Source organism: Mus caroli, unplaced genomic scaffold, assembly GCF_978045245.1.
Source record: "Mus caroli unplaced genomic scaffold, Mus_caroli_1 scaffold_14, whole genome shotgun sequence".
Lineage (NCBI taxonomy): Eukaryota > Metazoa > Chordata > Mammalia > Rodentia > Muridae > Mus > Mus caroli.
Genome location: NW_028227269.1, coordinates 26,673,140 through 26,695,608, shown reverse-complemented (window position 1 = coordinate 26,695,608; position 22,469 = coordinate 26,673,140). Strand labels below are relative to the sequence as shown.

Below are 22,469 nucleotides of genomic sequence, written 5' to 3'. Positions count from 1 at the left end.
CTGGGACTTCCCAATCCAGGCTGTGAAATCTGAGACCCTTTCCCTCCTTCCAGGGAGATCAGGCTGATCAGCAAGTGGAAGGTAATTGTTGGGAACTGACAAGGAGCCAGGACTATCACCTGCCTAACAGACCAGTGTTAGAAACAAAACAACTTTGAGAAGATACACTTGGTCTTGCAACATTGGTCTAACAGTTAGATCAAAGTTCTTCCTCCCAATTCAGACTGACTAAATGTTGGCTCAGGTGACAAACTGAGCAGTGCAATATAGAAACAGTCACAGAGTCGAGGGAGGAATAATCATGTATGCCCTCCGATGTTTGATTCCACCATTTATATTACCCTGGGCTCAGCTGTGGCAGGTGTTTTCATTAGAACACAAGGGAATAGGAACAAATGGGTCAAGAGGCCAGGAGGTGGGGCTGCACATTAATTAGGACGTGACAGGACCACAGGAAGACTTGGCGAGAAGGAGCCGTCAGATGCAGTGAGGCAGAATGTAGAAGACTTTTTAATGGGACTCCCGAGCCTGCACACACTGTAGCGAACTCTCCAGAGTGTAATGAACTCAAGACACTGCATACAGAACACTCCCTGGGCGGCCTGAGCAAAGCCTCTCAGTACACAGAAAGAGAAATCACTTCCTGAACTCCTAGCTCTAGCGTGATGAGGGCATCCCTGGCAGTACCTAGTAGAAAGATCCCAAGCCCTGCTTGCTGACTTCTACACTGGTGGCAAAGCACACACATGCCACCCTAAAGCAGACAGAGTGCTGATTTTAAAAACAGAAAACAGAATTTGAAACTAGATTGTTGACTCTTCCTCCTGAGTTGTTTGTAGAAGACTATCTTCCAAGCCAGTCACACGGTGAACTTCCCATGCTATTACAAGGTGGCCTGCAGGCTGCACAGCTTCAAGCTGCTGCTCCAAATCCAGCATCCGCTTTACCGCACCGCCCAACTTGCCACTGGCACTAGCTTCTCTTCACTCTACTCCTCAGCTCCCTGGAAGCCTCTGTACTCATCATGATGGCCGCTAGGGGCATTCCCAGGCCTTGGCACACCACCATGCCCCTTGCACCAAGGTTACTCTGGTGAACAGCTAGCTGTCTACTGCCTGCCTTCCCCACACAATTTCAAGGGAGGCCAGGACTTCACACTGGTTGGCCAACAGATGTTCCAATGTAGCTGTACCCATAGCACAATGAACAGAAAGTAGGACAGCCTTAATAGCCAAAAGCAAAGTAGAAGGGAGGCTCTGAGAGTCCACAGCAAGGGACTTAGGCCCTATGACCCAGCTCCTTCCCCTGTGAAATGCTATGAAGAGAGTCTCAGTCAGTCTGGCTGCTGTCAGCCTCACCACAATTTTATAGGACGCCAATTTGGGGATCTTACAAAAGCCTAATGTTGAATATACTTTTCACTTTCAGCAATAATCCGTACAATATGAGCCTGAGAACTGTGGAGCTCTATGAAGGGAGGTGATGGAAGGAAGGGGCCAGAGGTAAGGTTATAGAGGGAGGAATGGTGTGGTCCTTGCAAGCCAGAGCCTGGGGTCTGCACAAGCCCACTGTAGATGAGCCATCCAAGGGAGGGCCAACCCCCTGCCTGGGGTACAGAGAGCCAGCAAGCCAGAGTAAACCTTATATTTGCCACCCTCTTTCACCACCTCTGATGTGCACCAAGGACTTAGGCTTGATCACACTGATCTGATGTGTGGCTTGATTTCAGGTGGGTGCCAGGGGGTCAAGCCAGGGCCTTGGAAGGAAATGGGAGTTAACGTGCTCTTGGTAGGGTGAGGAGATGAGAAAAAGGCAGACCTTGCTAGCATGCATAACCCTAGGGTCTCAATTATCAGGTGCTACAGCAAGAGCCTGAGCAGTCCCTAGCCACAGCTCCTAGGAGGGCATGCTGCCTATCCCTGGTGCATACAATCCCTCTCCACCAGCCCAGGAGGCTCCCAGCAGGAGCACTGAACACAGTCAGTATTTCATCTGTGCCCCATGCTGTCAGCTCCTGTGGTTCTAATTTCCCAAGGATGTAGTGCTGACATGATCTACGCTCTTCCTGACATTTCACCTTCCTCTGCTGAAAAATTCATGCTGGTCCTCATGTAGGACGATCTTGCCCAAGCATACGGCAGGAGATGGATGCTGGCCACCCTCACTCATATCTGCTGCCATTTGCCCTTCTGCAACCATGGATGGTGCTCAGAAAGTCGTCGTTTGCAGACTTTAAAGCTTCTAATTTACCAACCATCTGCCAGGGTTCTCTGAATAGCTGTCAATTTTAAGGACATAATCCATCTTTGCTCTTCCTGAAGTCCAGTTGCTGAGATTCCCTAGCTTCACACAGTATTGCCTATTCTACTTCTGCCACTTCGTCTGCTGAGACAAGGGCCCAAAGTGACAGGCAGAAGAGCCTGAGGAGAAAGGCTAGGCAACCTTAGCTTCAGTCTGGGGGCTTGTCTCGGTTGCCTTGGGCCTGCTGCTGTTTCTATTCCTGAACCTTTCCTGACCCTCACCTGTACCCTGGAAACAAGCCTGATCCCAAAGACCCTAGCTGTGTGTTCTGATCAGGTCACTCTGATGACCTCCAACACCCATACTGCCTGCCCTGGCTCACCTTATCATGCCCAGTCTCAAACTGTGAAAGCTCCAACCCTGCATTGCCTACCTAGCTTCCTTCACACTACCTTGCCTTATACTGCCTGGAGGCTCAACCTGAGGTGCTCACCAAACTGCCAGTCAACCTCCTTTTATCCACAGGACCAGTGCAAAGTCCATCACTCACGCACAACTTCCCTGACAAGTTACCCAACCACGCCCACACAGCACTTCCAGCTGTATGACACAGACCATCCCCATGTCTTCACTACTACCATCACCTCCCACCATCCTTAACTCTACCCCTGCCATCATCACCACCACCACCATCCCTACAAACACCAATAATCCACCATCACCAGCATCCCAACTACCACCACCATCCTCACATTATCCCGCCATCATCACCACTATGACTCTACCTGGCCCTCACCATCTCATCCCCCACCCCATAACCACCATTTACACCATCACTCCCATCACTCCCACCCCACCCTCAACACACTTCAAACGACGACAAATGAGGCCAAGCACAATGTGAACTCACAGATGACAATTACACCTGATTTTTCATACTCATGAACAGAGTCATGAGTTAAATGCATGATTCAGCCAACCATGTACTGTGAATATAAAAGTGGTCCCATAAGTTTATAATAGAACTGAAGAGTTTCTGCCACCTAGTGATTACTATTGCCACCATAATGTCACAACAAAATACATTGCAAATTTGCAATGGTACTGATGTGAATGAAGCCATTGAAATGCCAGTCTATAAAAATCACAGCATATAAACTCATGTATAGTGCACAGCACTGGATAACCATCAATTACGGTATTAGATTCTGTACTTACTAGATTTCTACTATTATTTTTCAGTGTGTTCCTTCTTTTCTTTTATTTTTTTCTTAAAATTCAGAGCCACCTTTCGAACCATGGGGTTTTTGGTTTTGTTTTTATATACCTCTAATTCCAGCACTCAGGAGGCTGACGCAAGAAAATCCTGAGTTTGGAAGCACTTGGCTTCAGCCAGGGCTGAATTAGTGAGTACTGCTCCAGGTCACCGTGAACTGCCTATGGAGATCCTGTCTCAAACAAACACAAACAAAACTAAACTAAACAAAACTCCAAATCAGAATGCAGTATCCTAACAGCAACAGACTTGCCCCCTTGGTATCATGAGGTCTCTTTTTGTTTTAGGAGTGATGACCCCTCACCACCCAGCTATGTGTACATAAGCTCTATGCCCTTTGTGCAGAAAGACAGCCCAAGCAACAAGATTCTCAGAGAACATCCCACCTTCTTGCAACGTCTGATGTTCTGGACTGAATCGTACTTCTCATGGCTGAGGCATGCATGGTTCATGAACAGAGATTTCCTTCCTCAAGCTAACTGCTCTTCAGTTTCAAGCTTTTCTGTCTTAATTGGGGTTTCCTTTACACAAGAAAGTCTTTTAATAATTGTTTTCTCCCTCAAGAGCTAGTACAGAAATAACTTCAAGCCAAGCCCACAGAGGAAGCTACACAGCAGACACTGGCTGCTCAGCCAGGCTCCTTCACTCTGGAATCTACTTTACAAAGGAGGCTCCACCTCTTCTGGTCACAACACCATGCCATACCCAAGGGACACCCAACAATAAGCAGCTCAAAATGCCCCTAGTAAAACACAACGTGGCCTGCAGGATGCCACTTCTAGTTAGAAACACAAAGCAGAAGTGTGCAACCTGGGGGCCCACATGTGCTCTACATGGGGTATGGCTCTTGGAACCCCAAGAATGCAGAAGTGGTGAGAGGCAGGCTGCCTCACAGCTGCTGTGAGAACCTAATGGCAGTAGAAGGCCCTACCCAAACCGCTCCATAAATAACAAAGAAAAAAGACATCATGACTGTTACAGATGTACATATGTTAAAGCCCCAAGTCCCAGGTGACCATGTATGGAAACAGGCTTCTAGGAAAGAATTAAGGTTCAATAAGGGTCGGGTGGTGACCTAACATGACTGGTGTCCTTATAAAAGACAGGCAGAAGAGAATACAGAGACAAGACTGCTGAATACACAAGCCACAGAGAAGGCCATGGGAGACATGAACTGCTAGACTGTCCTCTTGGACTTCCAACCTGCAGACCCATCAGGGAGTAAGCCTCTGTTGTTTAAACCCCATCCAAGGAGGGCTGCTGCACAGCAGAGAGGACGAGCACAGAGCCTTGGCACCTTTGTGAAAGGGTATACAATAGGGGCAAGGGACGACCTCAAGGCCACCTTCCTAATGCAGAGTCCAGGCCTCCAAAAGCCAGGGAGATTGCATGCTCCTACTCTGTATCTCCAAAGCAGAACTGCAGATGCTTCAGGAGAGGTGAGGGCCAAGGACAGAGAACAAGTACCAGGCTGTGGGCGAGCACGGTAAATGACCCATCTGGAGTGGAGGGAGGAAACTGGAGGAAACAGACACAGTGTTTTTTATGGTCTTACTGGAAAAATTAATTCAGATTGGGTTTTGTCAAAGTACCCCCATGGGCTGAGACTAGGAGGAAGGACTATAAACAAAGCACACTGATAAATGGCAGAACACAGAGCTTTGAGGGGCGTCCGGGCTGCTATGGGACCAGGCCTTATTTAACATCTTCATTAGTGATCTGGAAGGAGCAGTAAACAGCACATTAATTACACATCCAGATGATTCTGAATTTGGAGGTGCTGCAGAAAGTCAACGAGGACAGAGAAATGACGCAAATGGGACCCAGAGGCCTTTGCGAGGAGCTCTGGCTCACATAAAACAGAATGCTAAGAACACTCTGTGCTCTGAGTCAACATCCACTGTCCAAGTAGCAGTGGCCAGGCAGATGCAAGTCAAGTCCTCCCCACACACAACTAAACGGAAAAAAACAATAGCACTTAAAGAAAGGCTGCAGTCCACAGTCTCCCTGGCTGTTACTCAAAAGACTCAGGTCTCATGCAACATCAAATCCTCAAGCTTGTAAGCCACACTCGCCGAGGTCACTGGGATACAGGTGCCAAGGTGGACACAAAGAAAGAGAATGATTAGGACTCTCTGGACAACACTTGTGTCCCTGGAACTTTATTCCAGTCTAAAGATATAAAAAGACACACGTTTAGTGCCTTTGAACTCATGACCTCTGAAGGCCAATCGTAAAAGTTACTACAAACAAAACATGAAAGTGACAGTTACAGCTCAACTCCACAGGACAAAAAAAAACAAACAGTAAGAAACACAATGTGAATTTACAAAATGTACACCCCAGAAGCAAATCATGGAGGCCTGTGCCATTGTGCCAAATGCTGTTCTCCTGGAACAAGAAATTCAGAAGGGCCAAAATCCCAAACATACTGCTCTGGAAAAAAATTATAAAATTACTTTTTAGAGGACATTTATTTACATATTACAAGGGATTTATTGGTGGAAAGGAAAACATGCAGAATACGACATCAGCTACATTATAGCAAAAAAGTCTCATATTTGTGCAAAGCATAAACTCTCTGGGATAACAGCAGTGAAAACTGAAATAAGACACTCCTAAAGAAAAGGCACCAAGAGAAAAGCTGGTGACTATGCACACAGCTGTGCAAAAACAGACACCATGAAAGCCATGATGAACAAACCCCATCCTCAGAGGAAACAGACCAGCTGCACACAGCCAGTCCCCTTTCACAAATGCACATTTGGAAGTGCCATGCTCACAGGGCACACAGGGCACACAGGGCATACAAAGAGCACACCCAGAGCACACAGGGCACATAGGGCATACAAGGCACACAGAGCACATAGGGCACACAGAATGCACAGGGCACACAGAACACACAGGGCACACAGAGCATACAGGGCACACAGCACACAGGGCACACAAGGCACACAGAGAACACAGGGCAAAGAGAACACACAGGGCACACAGAGCACACATGGCACACAGGGCAACAGAACACACAGGGCACACAGAGCACACAGGGCACACAGGGCAACAGAACACACAGGGCACACAGAGCACACATGGCACACAGGGCAACAGAACACACAGGGCACACAGAGCACACAGGGCACACAGGGCAACAGAACACACAGGGCACACAGAGAGCACACAGAGCACACAGGGCACATAGAACACATAGGGCACACAGGGCACACAGAGAGCACACAGAGAGCACACAGAGCACACAGAAAGCACACAGCACACAGAGCACACAGAGCACACAGAGAGCACACAGCACACAGAGCACACAGAGCACACAGAGAGCACACAGCACACAGAGCACACAGGGCACACAGAGAGCACACAGCACACAGAGCACACAGGACACACAGAACACACAGAGAACACACAGGACACACAGAACACACAGGGCTATGCTGCACAGTGAACCTTTCTAAGCCAGGCTGTCAAGAAAGAATAAAGCAAGTGAGAGCTGTCTTAAGGTCCTCATACCACCTGCATTTCCAACAGGGCAAAGTTGTGAAGACAAGGGCCTGGTTTATGAACTAGAAACATAATGCTAGTGTTTCACCACTTGAGGGTGGGCCATGAGACCTAGCTGACCCACCTGAGCAGTAGCTAAAATCTGAATCTCACACTGTGAGAGAAAGCATGTCTTCCTTCAGGACCTGGTACCCTTCAAAGCACACACTCTCATAAACTTTTCTACCAGGCAGATTGGGATCCCAGCCCCAGCACTCTTTCCATCTGCACAGGGGACAAGCTCACAGACACACCCACATCTCCAGATAACACTGTGCAACCACAACAACCCCCTCCTCAGAGGGAACTTTTTAATCCTGTGACCCCTACTCCTGCTGCATAGCCTTTTCCAGTGGTAACTGAGGACTGGGGTAGTACTCAGGATCTCCATATTCAAGATTGCAGCACACAACTGTAATCAATACCAGCCTCCTGACTGACCTAGAGCTAAGCTACCTTGTGCTGCTTGCTTACAGTCACTAGTGACTCTTCAGTGGGAAAATGGAAGTGAGAACACCTGCAGCCAGGCAAGACACATGTATGTAATCGCAGCCTTCAGAAGGCAGAGGCAGGAAGATTGCCCATTTGAGATCAATCTGGTACTAAAAACAAAACTCTTCCAAAAGAAGTCCATTGGCTAGATATGTAGCTTGGTGAAGAGTGTTCACCTAGTACATACATGCAAGGCCCTGGGTTCTTTCCTCAGTACCATCAAAACCAACAAAAGGGCCAACAAGATGTCTCAGTTAAGGTACTTGCTGCCAATCCTGATCCCACAGACCCACGTGGAAGGAGAGAGCTAACCATGTTGTCCTGATTTCCATGCATGTGAGCATAGCACACACAGACACACACAGACACACACAGACACACACACACACACACACACACACAGTATAACTTTTAAAAGCAGGCATTAACTAGGTAATCCATAATTTGTTATCAGATAAAGTACTTGTCTTCATGTCTGACACCAAAGCACTGAAAAGTATCACTGTGTCCTTGTTGCCACCATCATTTTCATTGACGTTGTGAGGCTCCTTGTGTGTAAAACAAGAATAATGGAAATAAGGAAAGTCATGTGATTTGTCCTGCTTACCCTCTGAGCTTCTCATAGCCGCTTCAGTCAGGCCACTCTGCAGTCTTGCACCCTCACTAGACAATGCTGTCCACTCTAGGTGGGGCCACAGAACCATTTAGATAGGCCTTTAGCATCCTTACTTTCGGTCCATATACATCAAGAGACTTGGAAATGAGCTAGAGATATGGAATTTATTTCTTTATGCTATGTTTATCACTAACTATTGATTAAAACAGGCAGCATTGAAATTTTAAAGAGAATAAAATTTAGGCTATTCATATCCAAAAGGAGGCATCATCCAATTAACGTAATGACTGTTTGCCAAGATCACAACCACAGGAGCCTAGGGGAGTTGACGTGGGGTAGATATCTCATCTCTCACCACAACAAAGTGGTGTCAATGAATCAATATATACAAACTCCAAACCAAAAGAAGTCTAGGAAAAGTACCATCCAATGTCCATGCAGGGACACACTTAACTCTCCATCCACCTCAGTTCCTCCCAGGACAGTCATCTTCAGCACACAGCTATTCCAGAGGAGGCAGCTCAACCAATGTGACATTTGCTTATCACAAAAAGACTAAGACTCATTAGATAAGGTAATGAAATTCATGCTAATTCAGTCAGGAATAAGCTGCACATTAAGAGTAGCTCAAAGTCTTCATCACCTAGTGATGTCATCACACAACACATTACTCATGTGAGTACTGGTGTTTCATGCCACATACAACGACACACTCCAGTGATAATTAACTGTTTCTGGTTTATGTATTTACCACACTAATTTTTCATCTTCTTACCAAAGAAACACACATAGTGTTAAACAGACTATCACGTTATTGGGCAGCAGCGTTTTGATTACACCACATCTTGGGCTAGATTTAGCCTCAAGTTTTTCTGTATTTGGCGCTAACAGAAGCAGGCTATATGACATACTCATGCCCTGTAGCCTGATATCTGTGAGGCCACACCATCTAGGGTATGTAAGCACTCTCTGTGATGCTATGACAAAATTACCCAGCCACACAATTCTCAGAATGTGCCTGTGCTATTAAGTAACATGCTGCATTTAAGTTTAAATTTAAATATAAAATGCTTCATTTCAGAACATACTGTAGTGTGAAAACTAGAATGAAATTGCAGACAAAGTCTGGCAGTGCTGAGACACTCACATTCAACATCTGAGGAAGGCAGGGGTTCTAAAAAGAAGCTGCCACCAACAGACTAATAGGGAGGGTACCTGGGAGCCCCAGCACGTGAGGAGCCCCAAGGGTCTACAGAGTGACAGGTCCTCAGCAGTAAGCTCTTGATTCTTCTCTTTTTCAAAGAACTCTTTCTTGGCCCAAGATCATGAGAAAAGCTAGCCCTGCCATTTCCAAGTATACATTACCTTAAAACAAAGCTGTTATTCAGTCTTAATATCTGCTCAGCAAGCACGAAGGGAAGTAAGCAAAGACAGAAGCCAGCAAGCTTCAGAGATATGCAGCAGGGCCCCGCGTGCAGCCAGGCATCCTCTGCTCCCACATTTAATTAGCATCCCCTCGACAGTGATCCTCATGGACTCTAATTGTTCTCCCTACCTCTCCCGGGTGCCATTCTCAAAGGACTCTTGATCATTTCATCTCAGAATTCTGGTTTTATAGAGAGAAGCCTTAAGATACTCTCTACCCAGGAAACCCTTCTTCTCTTAGCTCATTTTCACCAAGCAATCATTTAAATTGAAAAACATAATTCTTTTCTAATGTGGCACAGAGATAAAGGGGAAATGGTGGCTTTTAACAGGAGGTTGTACCTTGACCCGTGGATGTGGCCATTACTGTAATCAGAGCACTCAGGGTACTGGGACCAGCAGGGTATTATGGATCATCTGCCTCAGCAACTCCAGGCTACAGATAAACTGAGCCAGAGAGACTCAAGCAGGAGAGCCCCTGGGATGCCCCTCCATGCTCCTCTGAAGAAGCTACATGCTCAACAGCAGGAGACACAGATGCAACAAGCATGGCTTAACTTCCCTCCCCAGCACTGCAGGAGGCCGCATTTCATGGATCCACACACAAGCTCAAGTGATAGCAGTTGCTCTGAAAAAACCATTTCACAGCCTCTGACCCACAGAGTGGGCAGTTAGCTTTACCCCATGAGAAGACACAGCATTCAAATCACACCAAGCAACTGGCATTGCTGCCGGTCACATCTGTCTGCCCCTCTGGACCAAATGCTCTGGATCCCTGTATTGGGGCTGTGTGTCCTCCTCTCTCTGTCCTAGACACTACAGCTACACCTTCCTCACAGACCTGTCACAGGGCTCAATAATCCTTTCACTGCTTAAAATCAATACGGTTGACACTAGAAAAAGATATACCAGATCTACCCTATGGATCTGGCCCCTACTCTGCAGCTGCCCCAAGAGTTCTGTGCTGCCTTTTAGACGCTCCTGCTGACATTGCAGAAAGGCTACATGAATAAGGTGTGCACATGGAGACCTAGAGGGTGAAGGCATACCACATTCCAGGTTCTGGCCAGACCACCTACCATATTCTAGCCATCCCAAGTACTAACGGCCCCTAGTACTGAGGAACCATCTATGAATTCCTGTGGTTTAGGAGTCAGGAATTAAATTCTCTACAGATCTGTGCCAACCCCATGAATGTACCCTGGCCACAAGAAGGGAGATGGCAGGAGTCAATCCAAGTTCGAGACACGTCTTGCATGTAAAGTCTGAGAGTCAGAGCACGCTTCTACAAGGGTCAGAAGAGAAGGTTTCAGGAATGGCATGTGGCCATTCAGAGCAGCAGTAAAGATTGAGGCCACCAGAACACATAATGTGGGGACCCTGTGATGGGCCACAAGCAAGGACACAGTGTCAGGACAATGGTGCCCTCTACTGACTGTGAGATCACTGCTACATGGGTATCAGCAAGGATAGTATCAGCAAAAGCAGAACACACAACACACACACACACACACACTCATACACACACTCACACACACTCACACACAAAAGCAGAACACACCACACACACTCACACACAGACGCATATGTCAATGTATGGGTGCACGTGTTTAAAAGAACACCATAAAACACATACTACACACAGTACACACATGGACAGTATGAATACACACAATACACGCTAAGTCAGAAAAATAAAAATGCTTTTAAAGCAGGATAGTTGGGTCTGGAGATATGGCTCAGCAGTTAAGAGAGAGCACTTGCTGCTCTTTCAAAAGACTGGAGTTCAATTCCCACCTACCTTGGTAGCTCATAACTGCATGTAACTCCAGCTCCAGAGGCTCTGGTGTCCTCTTCTGGTTTCTAAGGACACCCACACACATATGGCAGATATTGAGAGACACACACATGTACACATAAAGATAAAATAAATCTTAAATACATAAAACAGCAAAGTCTTTTCACTGACATGTGTGCTTTCCTTCTCCTGTGAACTGTATGAAAACCTTGTGATGGACATGAACCTTGTGATGGACATGGACCTTGTGATGGACATGAACCTTGTGATGGACATGAACCTTGTGATGGACATGAACCTTGTGATGGACATGGACCTTGTGATGAACATGAACCTTGTGATGGACATGGACCTTGTGATGGACATGGACCTTGTGATGGACATGAACCTTGTGATGGACATGAACCTTGTGATGGACATGGACCTTGTGATGGACATGAACCTTGTGATGGACATGGACCTTGTGATGGACATGGACCTTGTGATGGACATGGACCTTGTGATGGACATGGACCTTGTGATGGACATGGACCTGTGATGAATACGGACCTTGTGATGGACATGGACCTGTGATAAGCATGGACCTTGTGATGAACACAGACCTTGTGATGAACACAGACCTTGTGATGAACATGGGCCTTGTGATGAACATGAACCTTGTGATGGACATGGACCTTGTGATGGACATGGACCTTGTGATGGACATGAACCTTGTGATGGACATGAACCTTGTGATGGACATGGACCTTGTGATGGACATGGACCTTGTGATGGACATGGACCTTGTGATGGACATGGACCTTGTGATGGACATGGACCTTGTGATGGACATGGACCTTGTGATGGACATGAACCTTGTGATGGACATGGACCTTGTGATGGACATGAACCTTGTGATGGACATGGACCTTGTGATGGACATGGACCTTGTGATGGACATGGACCTTGTGATGGACATGGACCTTGTGATGGACATGGACCTTGTGATGGACATGGACCTTGTGATGGACATGGACCTTGTGATGGACATGGACCTTGTGATGGACATGGACCTTGTGATGAACATGAACCTTGTGATGGACATGGACCTTGTGATGGACATGAACCTTGTGATGGACATGGACCTTGTGATGGACATGAACCTTGTGATGGACATGGACCTTGTGATGGACATGGACCTTGTGATGGACATGGACCTTGTGATGGACATGGACCTGTGATGAATACGGACCTTGTGATGGACATGGACCTGTGATAAGCATGGACCTTGTGATGAACACAGACCTTGTAATGAACACAGACCTTGTGATGAACATGGGCCTTGTGATGAACATGAACCTTGTGATGGACATGGACCTTGTGATGGACATGGACCTGTAATGGACATGGACCTTGTGATGGACATGGACCTTGTGATGAACATGAACCTGTGATGAAAACGGACCTTGTGATGAACATGAACCTTGTAAGTGAACATGAAGGCAGCCCAAGAGGCAAAATCCTCGTAAGGATTAAAAGTCTACCGAAAACATATTTCGAGAAAGAAAGACTACAAAAAGGTCTGGCAGACCAAAGGCAGTGAAATCTGTGAGTGCATATCATCACTGCCTTTACTTGAGTGACTGAACTTTTTCCAGATGGCAATAACACCACTTTTAGGATGAGCAAACAATCAAGACCTGTCATCTGTCACCACTGTCCTCATGCCCCACCAGCAATTTGATACCATGTGCTAAGTACTCACAAGTTCTGTGTGCTGTCTACTATGGAAATATCTCCCCTTTGCTCATAGAGGCACATGCTCCTTAAGGAGTCATCAGTACAGGGGCTGGGGACGCAGCTCAAAAAGAACAAGATTTGCCTCATATGTATGAGGTCCTGAGTTCAGTCCCCAGGACTGCTAAAAAACTGATTAGTGCAAAAAGGTAGGGCTGGCCTTTCTATCTTCACTATCTTCAAACACCACCCTAAGTTACAGGCAATGGCTAAATACAGACCCACAGTGCACAAACCCCTTTGGATAGATAACCTGTGACAATATGTGCCTACACATTCATCCTGTCAGAGATATAAGCAAAGACAGATGAGTCACAGTTTGATGGTAACAATCCTCAGGTTTCTTTATCTTATTACAAGTTCTTGCCCCTCTACAAGAGTGAAGAGCAGCACTCAGCCTGTGAGACTGAGCACACGGAGCACAAGGAGCACAAGGAGCACACGGAGCACAGTGAGCACATGGAGCACACAGAGCACAGTGAGCACATGGAGCACACAGAGCACAGTGAGCACATGGAGCACACAGAGCACAGTGAGCACACAGAGAACAGTGAGCACAGTGAGCACACGGAGGACAGTGAGCACACGGAGCACAGTGAGCACATGGAGCACACAGAGCACAGTGAGCACATGGAGCACACAGAGCACAGTGAGCACACGGAGCACAGTGAGCACAGTGAGCACATGGAGCACAGTGAGCACACGGAGGACAGGGAGCACACGGAGGACAGTGAGCACACGGAGGACAGTGAGCACATGGAGCACACAGAGCACAGTGAGCACATGGAGCACACAGAGCACAGTGAGCACATGGAGCACACAGAGCACAGTGAGCACACGGAGCACAGTGAGCACAGTGAGCACATGGAGCACAGTGAGCACACGGAGGACAGGGAGCACACGGAGCACAGTGAGCACACGGAGGACAGTGAGCACATGGAGCACAGTGAGCACACGGAGGACAGTGAGCACACGGAGCACAGTGAGCACATGGAGCACACAGAGCACAGTGAGCACATGGAGCACACAGAGCACAGTGAGCACACGGAGCACAGTGAGCACAGTGAGCACATGGAGCACAGTGAGCACACGGAGGACAGGGAGCACACGGAGCACAGTGAGCACACGGAGGACAGTGAGCACATGGAGCACAGTGAGCACACGGAGGACAGTGAGCACATGGAGCACAGTGAGCACACGGAGGACAGTGAGCACACGGAGCACAGTGAGCACATGGAGCACACAGAGCACAGTGAGCACATGGAGCACACAGAGCACAGTGAGCACACGGAGCACAGTGAGCACAGTGAGCACACGGAGCACAGTGAGCACACGGAGGACAGTGAGCACACGGAGCACAGTGAGCACATGGAGGACACAGAGCACAGTGAGCACATGGAGCACACAGAGCACAGTGAGCACAGTGAGCACATGGAGGACACAGAGCACAGTGAGCACATGGAGCACACAGAGCACAGTGAGCACAGTGAGCACATGGAGGACACAGAGCACAGTGAGCACATGGAGCACACAGAGCACAGTGAGCACATGGAGCACACAGAGCACAGTGAGCACACGGAGCACAGTGAGCACAGTGAGCACACGGAGGACAGTGAGCACACAGAGCACAGTGAGCACACAGAGCACAGTGAGCACATGGAGCACACGGAGGACAGGGAGCACACGGAGCACAGTGAGCACACGGAGCACAGTGAGCACTTGGAGCACACAGAGCACAGTGAGCACAGTGAGCACATGGAGCACACGGAGGACAGTGAGCACACGGAGCACGGTAAGCACACGGAGCACAGTGAGCACATGGAGCATACGGAGCACAGTGAGCACACGGAGCACACGGAGCACAGTGAGCACACGGAGAACAGTGAGTCGATTGAGCTCAGTGTACCTGGGAGTAGAGTTCACCTGGGATGAAAGAGGATTTTGAGGTGATAATAAAACCCAGGAGACCTAGTCCTGAGGACTCCAGACAGACACCCAGTGAACACTTGAAATCACTATGGACTGGCTCCCAGCTGCCTTCCATCTGCCTTTTGAATGGAATGTCATAGTGACCATGCCTGGCCACCACTGTATACAGTATGTGCTCCAGGGCGCCAGCTGGAGAAACCCTGTGCTGACCATACCATCAGAGTAAGCTCTGCACCCACCACCTCAGATCCTGCACCCTGTATAACCAGCAGGCCCTGTGGCTGAGTCTCTGGGGTCAAGAACTGGCTCTGCACATAGACCAGGCCTCACCTTCATGCACTCGCAGCGGGACCTGTCAAAGCTGAAGATTCCAAAGGTCAGCTGATTGTGCTAATCACAAAGATCACCCACTGCCTAAATGTTACTTTCCTGAGACTACTGTCTTAATGCACAGAAACTTGGCTCTCTTCAAGCATGAACGAATCTCCCTATTGATAGGATATTTTTTCCACCAATGAAATGAGCCAATTCAAGCCAGATTAGATTATATTAAAGGCAGGCTTATTGAGAAGCTGTTCTTGGGCAAGATCACTGGCCCGAAGGATTGAGGCCATGGGAATCATTGGGGGGTGGGGGGTCGGGGAGGCTGGAGAAGGATGGATGCGCTCAGAAAAGAGAGAGAAAAGAGAAGATGTTGGCATTTAGTCTAGGCTCTATCCCACAGTTACCTGTGCCTGACTCACTATAAAAAGGGGCTGCTTGCCCCCTCCTCTCTCTCTTGCCTTCCTGCTCTCGCTCTGTCCTTTCATCCCTTCCCTCTTTCCGAATTTCCCTCCCTTCTCTTTCCACGTGCTCATGGACCACCTCTACTCCTCTACTCTTTCTCTCTCTGTGCTCTACTATCTGTCTCTACTATCCTCTCAACTCCCCTCCCCATACCCTGAATAAATTCTATTCTATGCTATACTGTCATGTGGCTAGTCCCTCAGGGGGAAGGGATGCCTCAGCATGGGCCTGCAGAGGCACCCCCTTCCCCAACACTTGACTGCACCTCCACCAAACATATTCTCTCTCTCTCTCTCCTTTTTTATAAAACACAACAAACGAGAAGAGGAGAGAGAGAGAGAGAGAGAGAGAGAGAGAGAGAGAGAACAAAATGTCTAGGGGAAGGGCAGTCCAGCCCCTAGGTTAGAAAGTTCAGGGTTGGGGGTAGGGTATGCCAGGTAGGGACTGAGAGATTCTGGGAGAACCTGGAGGCTGGGTCTGCTTGGCTATATAAGATATGCGCTTCATTCCCTTGTCCAGCGTCCAAAACCAAACACATATAAGGAGAGAAAGTGGAGGGCTGGATTAGAAAATTGAAGGCAGAAGGCTGGAGCAGATGTGGCAGCCATGAAACAGAGGCAACAGTCATAGTGAGGTGACTACAGACAGGTTGCCTTCAGAGGTAAGGAGTCTGCTCAACTGACATGGGTCAGTATTTACATTACTGCTCGATCCAGCATCAGGGAAGGAGTATAACACATTCGCCACCTCACACACACCAATGTGAAGACACGTGGGAGAGCTGTGTCTCTCGAGGCAGAGCAACAGACAGACTAACACCTCTGTAATGGTCTGAATAACAATGACTCCCATAGGGTCGTTCAGATGAATGCTTGTCCGCAGCGCATGGAACTGACTGAGCAGGATTAGGAGGTGTAGCCTTGTTGGAGAAGTATGATTTTGGAATTGGGGTTTGAAGCTTCAAAAGCCCATACCATTCCAAGTTAGCCCTCTGCCTCTGCATCTCTGTCTGCCTTTCTGTCTTCCCCTCTCCCTCTGCCTCATGGCCACTGTTTCACGAGGTAAGCTTTCAGTTACTGCTCCAGTGCCATGCTCCCTGCCGTGGTGGTCATGGACTCACCCTCTGACACTGCACGCAAGCTCCCATGTTTTCTTTTTATAAGGTGCCTTGTCATGGTGTCTCTTCACAGCAACAGAACAATAACTAAGACAGGGAAATTCAATGTGAACGTCTTACTCAAATGCAGTAATACCATGTAAAAATCTAAAAGAGATGTGTGTTGGCAGGCATCTATAACCCAAGCATATGGGAGGTTTAGGCCGAAAGGTCAAGAATTCAAGACCAACTTGAGCTATATAGAAGTCCCTATCAAGGAAGGAAGGGAGGAAGGAAGGGAGGGGAGGAGGGAAGGAGGGGGAGAGAGAGAGAAAGAGAGAGAGAGAGAGAGAGAGAGAGAAGTTTCAATGAATTATGGGAAAAGACCTTTCATCAAACATTTTTTTAAAACCGGGAAACAAACTATATTTAAAATAAAGACACGTTGGCTCAAAGTGAGACAGAAACAAGTGACTGTACAGAATCCTATAGAGACAAAATCTAACCAAAAGGTTCCAGAAGTAGGCACCCTACTTTCTGATGGAGCCACCCATCAGAAAAGTGATGCACTCTGTGACATGAGTTGAGGTTTTCCCCTGAAACCACCATGAGGAAAGTCACAGACAGAGCAAGGAGAACTAAGGGAGAAGTGAGGTCCGCTCACTGACTGTCTGATAGAAATGCTGAAGGTCCCAGAAACTGGAGCACTAGGCTGGCAGGTGGAGGCCCACCGGGCACATGGATACACAACTAACACAGCACTGCTGCCAGAGAGGACTACATGGCAGTTGATGACACTGTACGCCCCCAACATCAGACAGTAGGATGGAAGAAAGTCACTCCCATGCTTATAGTGGTGTGGCTCACACGAGAGCAGAGACCTCCCCTCTCAGAACCCCTCGGGTGCAGTGCTCCTGGAACAGCAACCAACCCTGAAGCACAGACATCTATTCCCAGTGTCAGTGTGTATGGACAGCACCTAGGTGGATGGTCATATCTAAATCACACACAGACCCATTAGCAATATAAAATCACTCTCATGTGACACTCCTAGCTGACACACGCACAACAATAAGCACAGCACTTACTTTTGTTGTAGCAGGTGGCCAGCACACCTTTATCTGCCGGGCTGGCACTCATGTGCCAGATCTCACCTGCTTGATGGAGGAGGACATTTTTATTTATAATGTTATTTTCGTCATCAAAGTCTATGATGTGGATCTGCAAATGCAAGCAGAGGACAATCAGCATCTCAGATGGTTTTCTTGGCACCTTAATAAGCACCATGACTATAAAGAACCAAGTGTAAACTTAATGGCTGCTATACCTTTGAACAGTACTCACCTCTACAGCTTAGTTCTCACTGAGCCCCTTCCTAAAGGTAGAGTGGCAAGTCCCCCTGCAGAATGCTGCCAGCGGGTCTTCTCCAGTCTAAATTCCCAAGGTGCGAAAACCTCTATTCTAAAGAGGCTTGGGGTGAGAGCATGCTAGTGTCAACCTGTCAGATTCTCAGGGAATCTGTCAGGGAAGATGGGAAGTGGAACAGTCCAGAGAAATCATGGGGTGCTGTCCAGTGAGGTCCAGACTGAATATGGGGCTGCTGCCCAATGGGACTGGTTAACCATGGGGCGCTGCCCAGTGAGATCTGAGAATAACTGTATAGGTTGCTGATCTAAGGGTGACCATGGAGGCTGCTGTCCAGTGGGGTCCAGGGGAGCTATGCCTAGTCCCTCTATGATAGGCAAGATTCAACTCAAGGGAGCAGTGACTGAGATGGGATGAGACTGTGTTTTAGCACATTTTTTGGTTTATTTAAAAATGAGGCCAACATATCAGCACCTCTGACTCTCCACTACTAATTACAACAGTGTTGAATTTAGGTCTCCAAGAGAGAAAGCTAATGATGCCATCTCAATGCTTTTCTGGAAAAAAAAATAGAAACTGAAATGATTTTCACACTCAATCTCTCTGTTCAAGCCAGCAGAAAACACTTATTTTTAAAATACACATATTCTAAGAAAATAACATAGATCTGCACAGATTTCTTCCAAGAAAGCTCTCCAGTGGCACTGATTACTGTGATGAAAGAGTCAAAGCCACCTTGATGCCTGGGACAAGTTCAGCTAGCACTTGGCTGCGGCAGAACCCCAGGAAGCTACTGAGTACCTGGTAGACTTCTTAGCAGCATGGAAAGTTGTCCACAATGTAGATTTAAGGAGAGAGGAACATGAAAGGAGCTACATAAACATGCCACCCACTCTTGTTTTTAAAAGTCCATGTGTCCCCGGCCAAGTGGGAACAAAAGGACTCATTCCCAAGGTGGGGGCCATAGCCTTTGCCTTTGAACCTCTGTGCTTTACATTTTAATGGGCTTTCTAACAACTAATATGTGTTGCTTTTGCTACCAGAGCAGCACCAAAATGTTCATACAAGAGCTAACAACACATTTACGTGGTACAGCTTCAGAAGGCCAGCATTACCCTTAACCAGAATCCTTCCTCCTCCTCAGGAGGCCTCTCTACTCATCAGTGTGGAACCAGGCCAGTTAGCACACATAGCTACAGTCCTCTTCTCTGTGGGAAAGACTAGGACACAACCGCCCTTTAAAACAGTGTCTGTGAGTTTCTCTCTACCCTCGAGTTCAGTTCAAAAGCAGGTAAGAAAATTAAGGTAACAGAGACCAACATGGTAAGGCTGCCAAAGGCCGCAGATACTGGACAAAACAACAAACCAAAAGTATATCATTTCCACCTCAATGTGTATCATTTCCACCTCAATGCACATAAAAATTCTTTAAATGCAATAAAATTTTTCAGCCACACACCGTGGCACATGCTTTTAATCCACAGCACTTGGGAGGTAGGAACAGATAGTTTTTTGTGAGTTCAAAGACAGCCTGGTCTACACAACAAGTTCTAAGTCAGCCAGGGCTATATAGTGAGATCCTTCTTAAAAAGTTAAAAGTCGCTCTCTTACCTCTTGATTCTTGCCCCCTTACTCCCCCCTCTCCCTCTTCCCTTTCCGCCTCTCTCCATGTGGCCATGGCCAGTCTCTACTTCCCTACTCTCTCCCTCTCTGCCTTTCTACAATAAATATCTAAAAACCAAAAAAAAAAAAAAAAAGTTAAAAGTCAAAAGCAAAGTCACACAAGATGGTTCATAGATTTCACCACACCTGATGACCTGAATTTAATCCCTGGAACCTGTATGGGGGAAGGAAAGATTTGACTCCTTTGGTTGTCCTGACTTACACACAAACAGACAATAGATAAATAAAAGCAGGTGTGGAGAGACGGCTTGGTAAGAGCAGTGTCTGCCAGACAAGCATGAGGACCTGAGTTCAGACCCCAGAACGCACTAAAGAGCCAGGTAACCCCCACCCCACAGTTCACTGGCCAATGTGGGAAGTGCACTCTAAGCACAGTAAGGGTCTCATAGGGTGGAGGGTGATTAAAGAGGACATCCACCGTCTACCACTCCCTCCACTCATACATACAGGTGCAGCACCCACACCTACACCCACCAAAAGCTACCCTCTTAAGAGCGGCGAGGCTCCAGTGGTGTCCCCTGGGGATCCTCACATAGCAGTGCTGCCTTTCCCAGTCTTTCCCATAACTGCCCCAGCAGGACAATGAGACTCCTCCAGCCACTCACTAGCTTTCCTGGCCTGAAGCACTCTCACGACAGCCCGCTTTCAACTCATAGTTCAGTGATTATGACAGCCGTCCTGGGCTAGCGCTGGACAAGGCAGGCCATTTTCATGGTCATGTCTGACTATTTTTCCTCAATCCCAATTAAAGTCGATGACACTAAAAACACTGGTCTGTTTTGCTCCATCAATGAGTCAGGAAACCTGGGACCCAGTCTGGATTCTGCCACTTCCTGGTTATGTTACCACAAGTGAGTCACTAAGACCTTCTGGGCTCTTACTTCAGCATTTATAAGTTTACAGAATTTGATTTCTAGATCTATTTAACTAAAGCCACTTTGCATCCTTCAGCTGTGAACTTAAATAAGAAATGGCACATTATTAAATACATCACACTTTTTCCAATGCTAATTAGGCATATTAATGTGTCTCCCTATGTATATGAATACCCTTGAGTCTTCTACCCCAGGACATGAATCCCAAGGATGCTGGGAAGCCCAGAGAATGAAAAATAACCTAAATCCAAGGATGCCTTAGCGCTGTGACTATGTCTTTTGAAACAATAAGATAAATACTCTTTTGCACGGTGAAGCCAAGGCTAGGAAAACAGCTGACCTAACCAGGTGAAGCCAAGGCTAGGAAAACAGCTGACCTAACCAGGTTACTGGATGCCACCAGCTGACTCATTATTAGATGTAAATCTAAAACTCAGAAATATCTGAATCTAGGATTTTTCCCTTTTAACTTTTATTTTTATTTTATGTATAAGGGTATTCTGCCTCCATATACGGCTACAACCACATGCATGCAGTGCCTATGGAGGCCAGAAGAGGGCAATGGCTACCCTGGGACTAGAGTTACAAGTGGCTGTGTACCCCATGTGGGTGCTGGGGATCAAACCTGGGTGATCTCCAAAAGCAGCCAGTGCTCCTTATCATTGAACCATCTCTCCAGCCCCAAATACAGCATTTTAAAAAGAAAGTGTGCAAAACACCAGTGCTCATAAAATAAAAATAATCAATAATGCAGATGAGATCAATGTTCTCTGACAGCAAAGAGCAGACCTCACACAGACTAGAAAGCAAGGCAAGCACGGCAGGGGACTGGCTATCTTGGTCTGTCTCTCCTGATCCGAGATCACACTTCCAGACTGCACCACATACACAGTCCCAGGAAAATAACCCACAGCCAATCCTGGGGGTGCTCTAGCAGTCCTGATGAGACAGACTGCTGGGAAATCCTTGGCCTAAACCCATTTGCACATCTCCCCGATGGTTTTTCCATCAGAAGCATAAGCAGACCCATCATGTTCCACTGCATCCCAACTGAGGGCTGTGGTGCAATTGCAGGACATGCACACTATGGCTTGGACCAGGGAGTGAGTGGCATTATTTAGAGGTGTGGTCTTATTAGGGTAGGTGTGGCCTTATTGGAGAAAGTGTGTCACTGTGCGGGTGGGCTTTGAGAGACCTTCTCCTAGCTGCTTGGAAGCCAGTCTGCTCCTGTGTGCCTTCAGAGCAAGATATAGAACCCTCATCTCCTTCTCCAGCACCATACCTGCCTGAATGCTGCCATGCTTCCAGCCTTGATGATAATAAGACTCAAACTCTGAATCTGTAAGACAGTCACGATTAAATGTTGTCCTTTATAAGAGCTGCCTTGGCCATGGCGCCTCTTCACAGCAGTGGAAACCTTAAGACAGTGACACAAAGGCCTATGGAAAGCTCTGGGGTATTGGCTTCAAGTCCTCTAGCAGAATAACTCCCAATGGATTTTGAGCCACACCTCCCTGACATCTAGCCCAACAAGCCCAAGGGATCCACTATGGCAAGTC

At 47.4% G+C, this 22,469-nt stretch overlaps 1 protein-coding gene across 2 annotated transcripts in view; it reads right to left on the bottom strand.

Moving 5' to 3' along the window:
- Eipr1 (EARP complex and GARP complex interacting protein 1) overlaps window positions 1-22,469 on the bottom strand; it is a 118,739-nt gene that overhangs the window by 86,697 nt on the left and 9,573 nt on the right. The window contains exon 3 of one of the 2 annotated variants that reach the window (XM_021179033.3): window positions 18,076-18,208. In XM_021179033.3, coding sequence (XP_021034692.1) covers window positions 18,076-18,208 — 133 coding nt within the window. Of the gene's footprint in view, window positions 1-9,542; window positions 9,685-18,075; window positions 18,209-22,469 lie in introns of those variants that run through there. The other variant, XM_085830263.1, reaches the window with a different exon arrangement.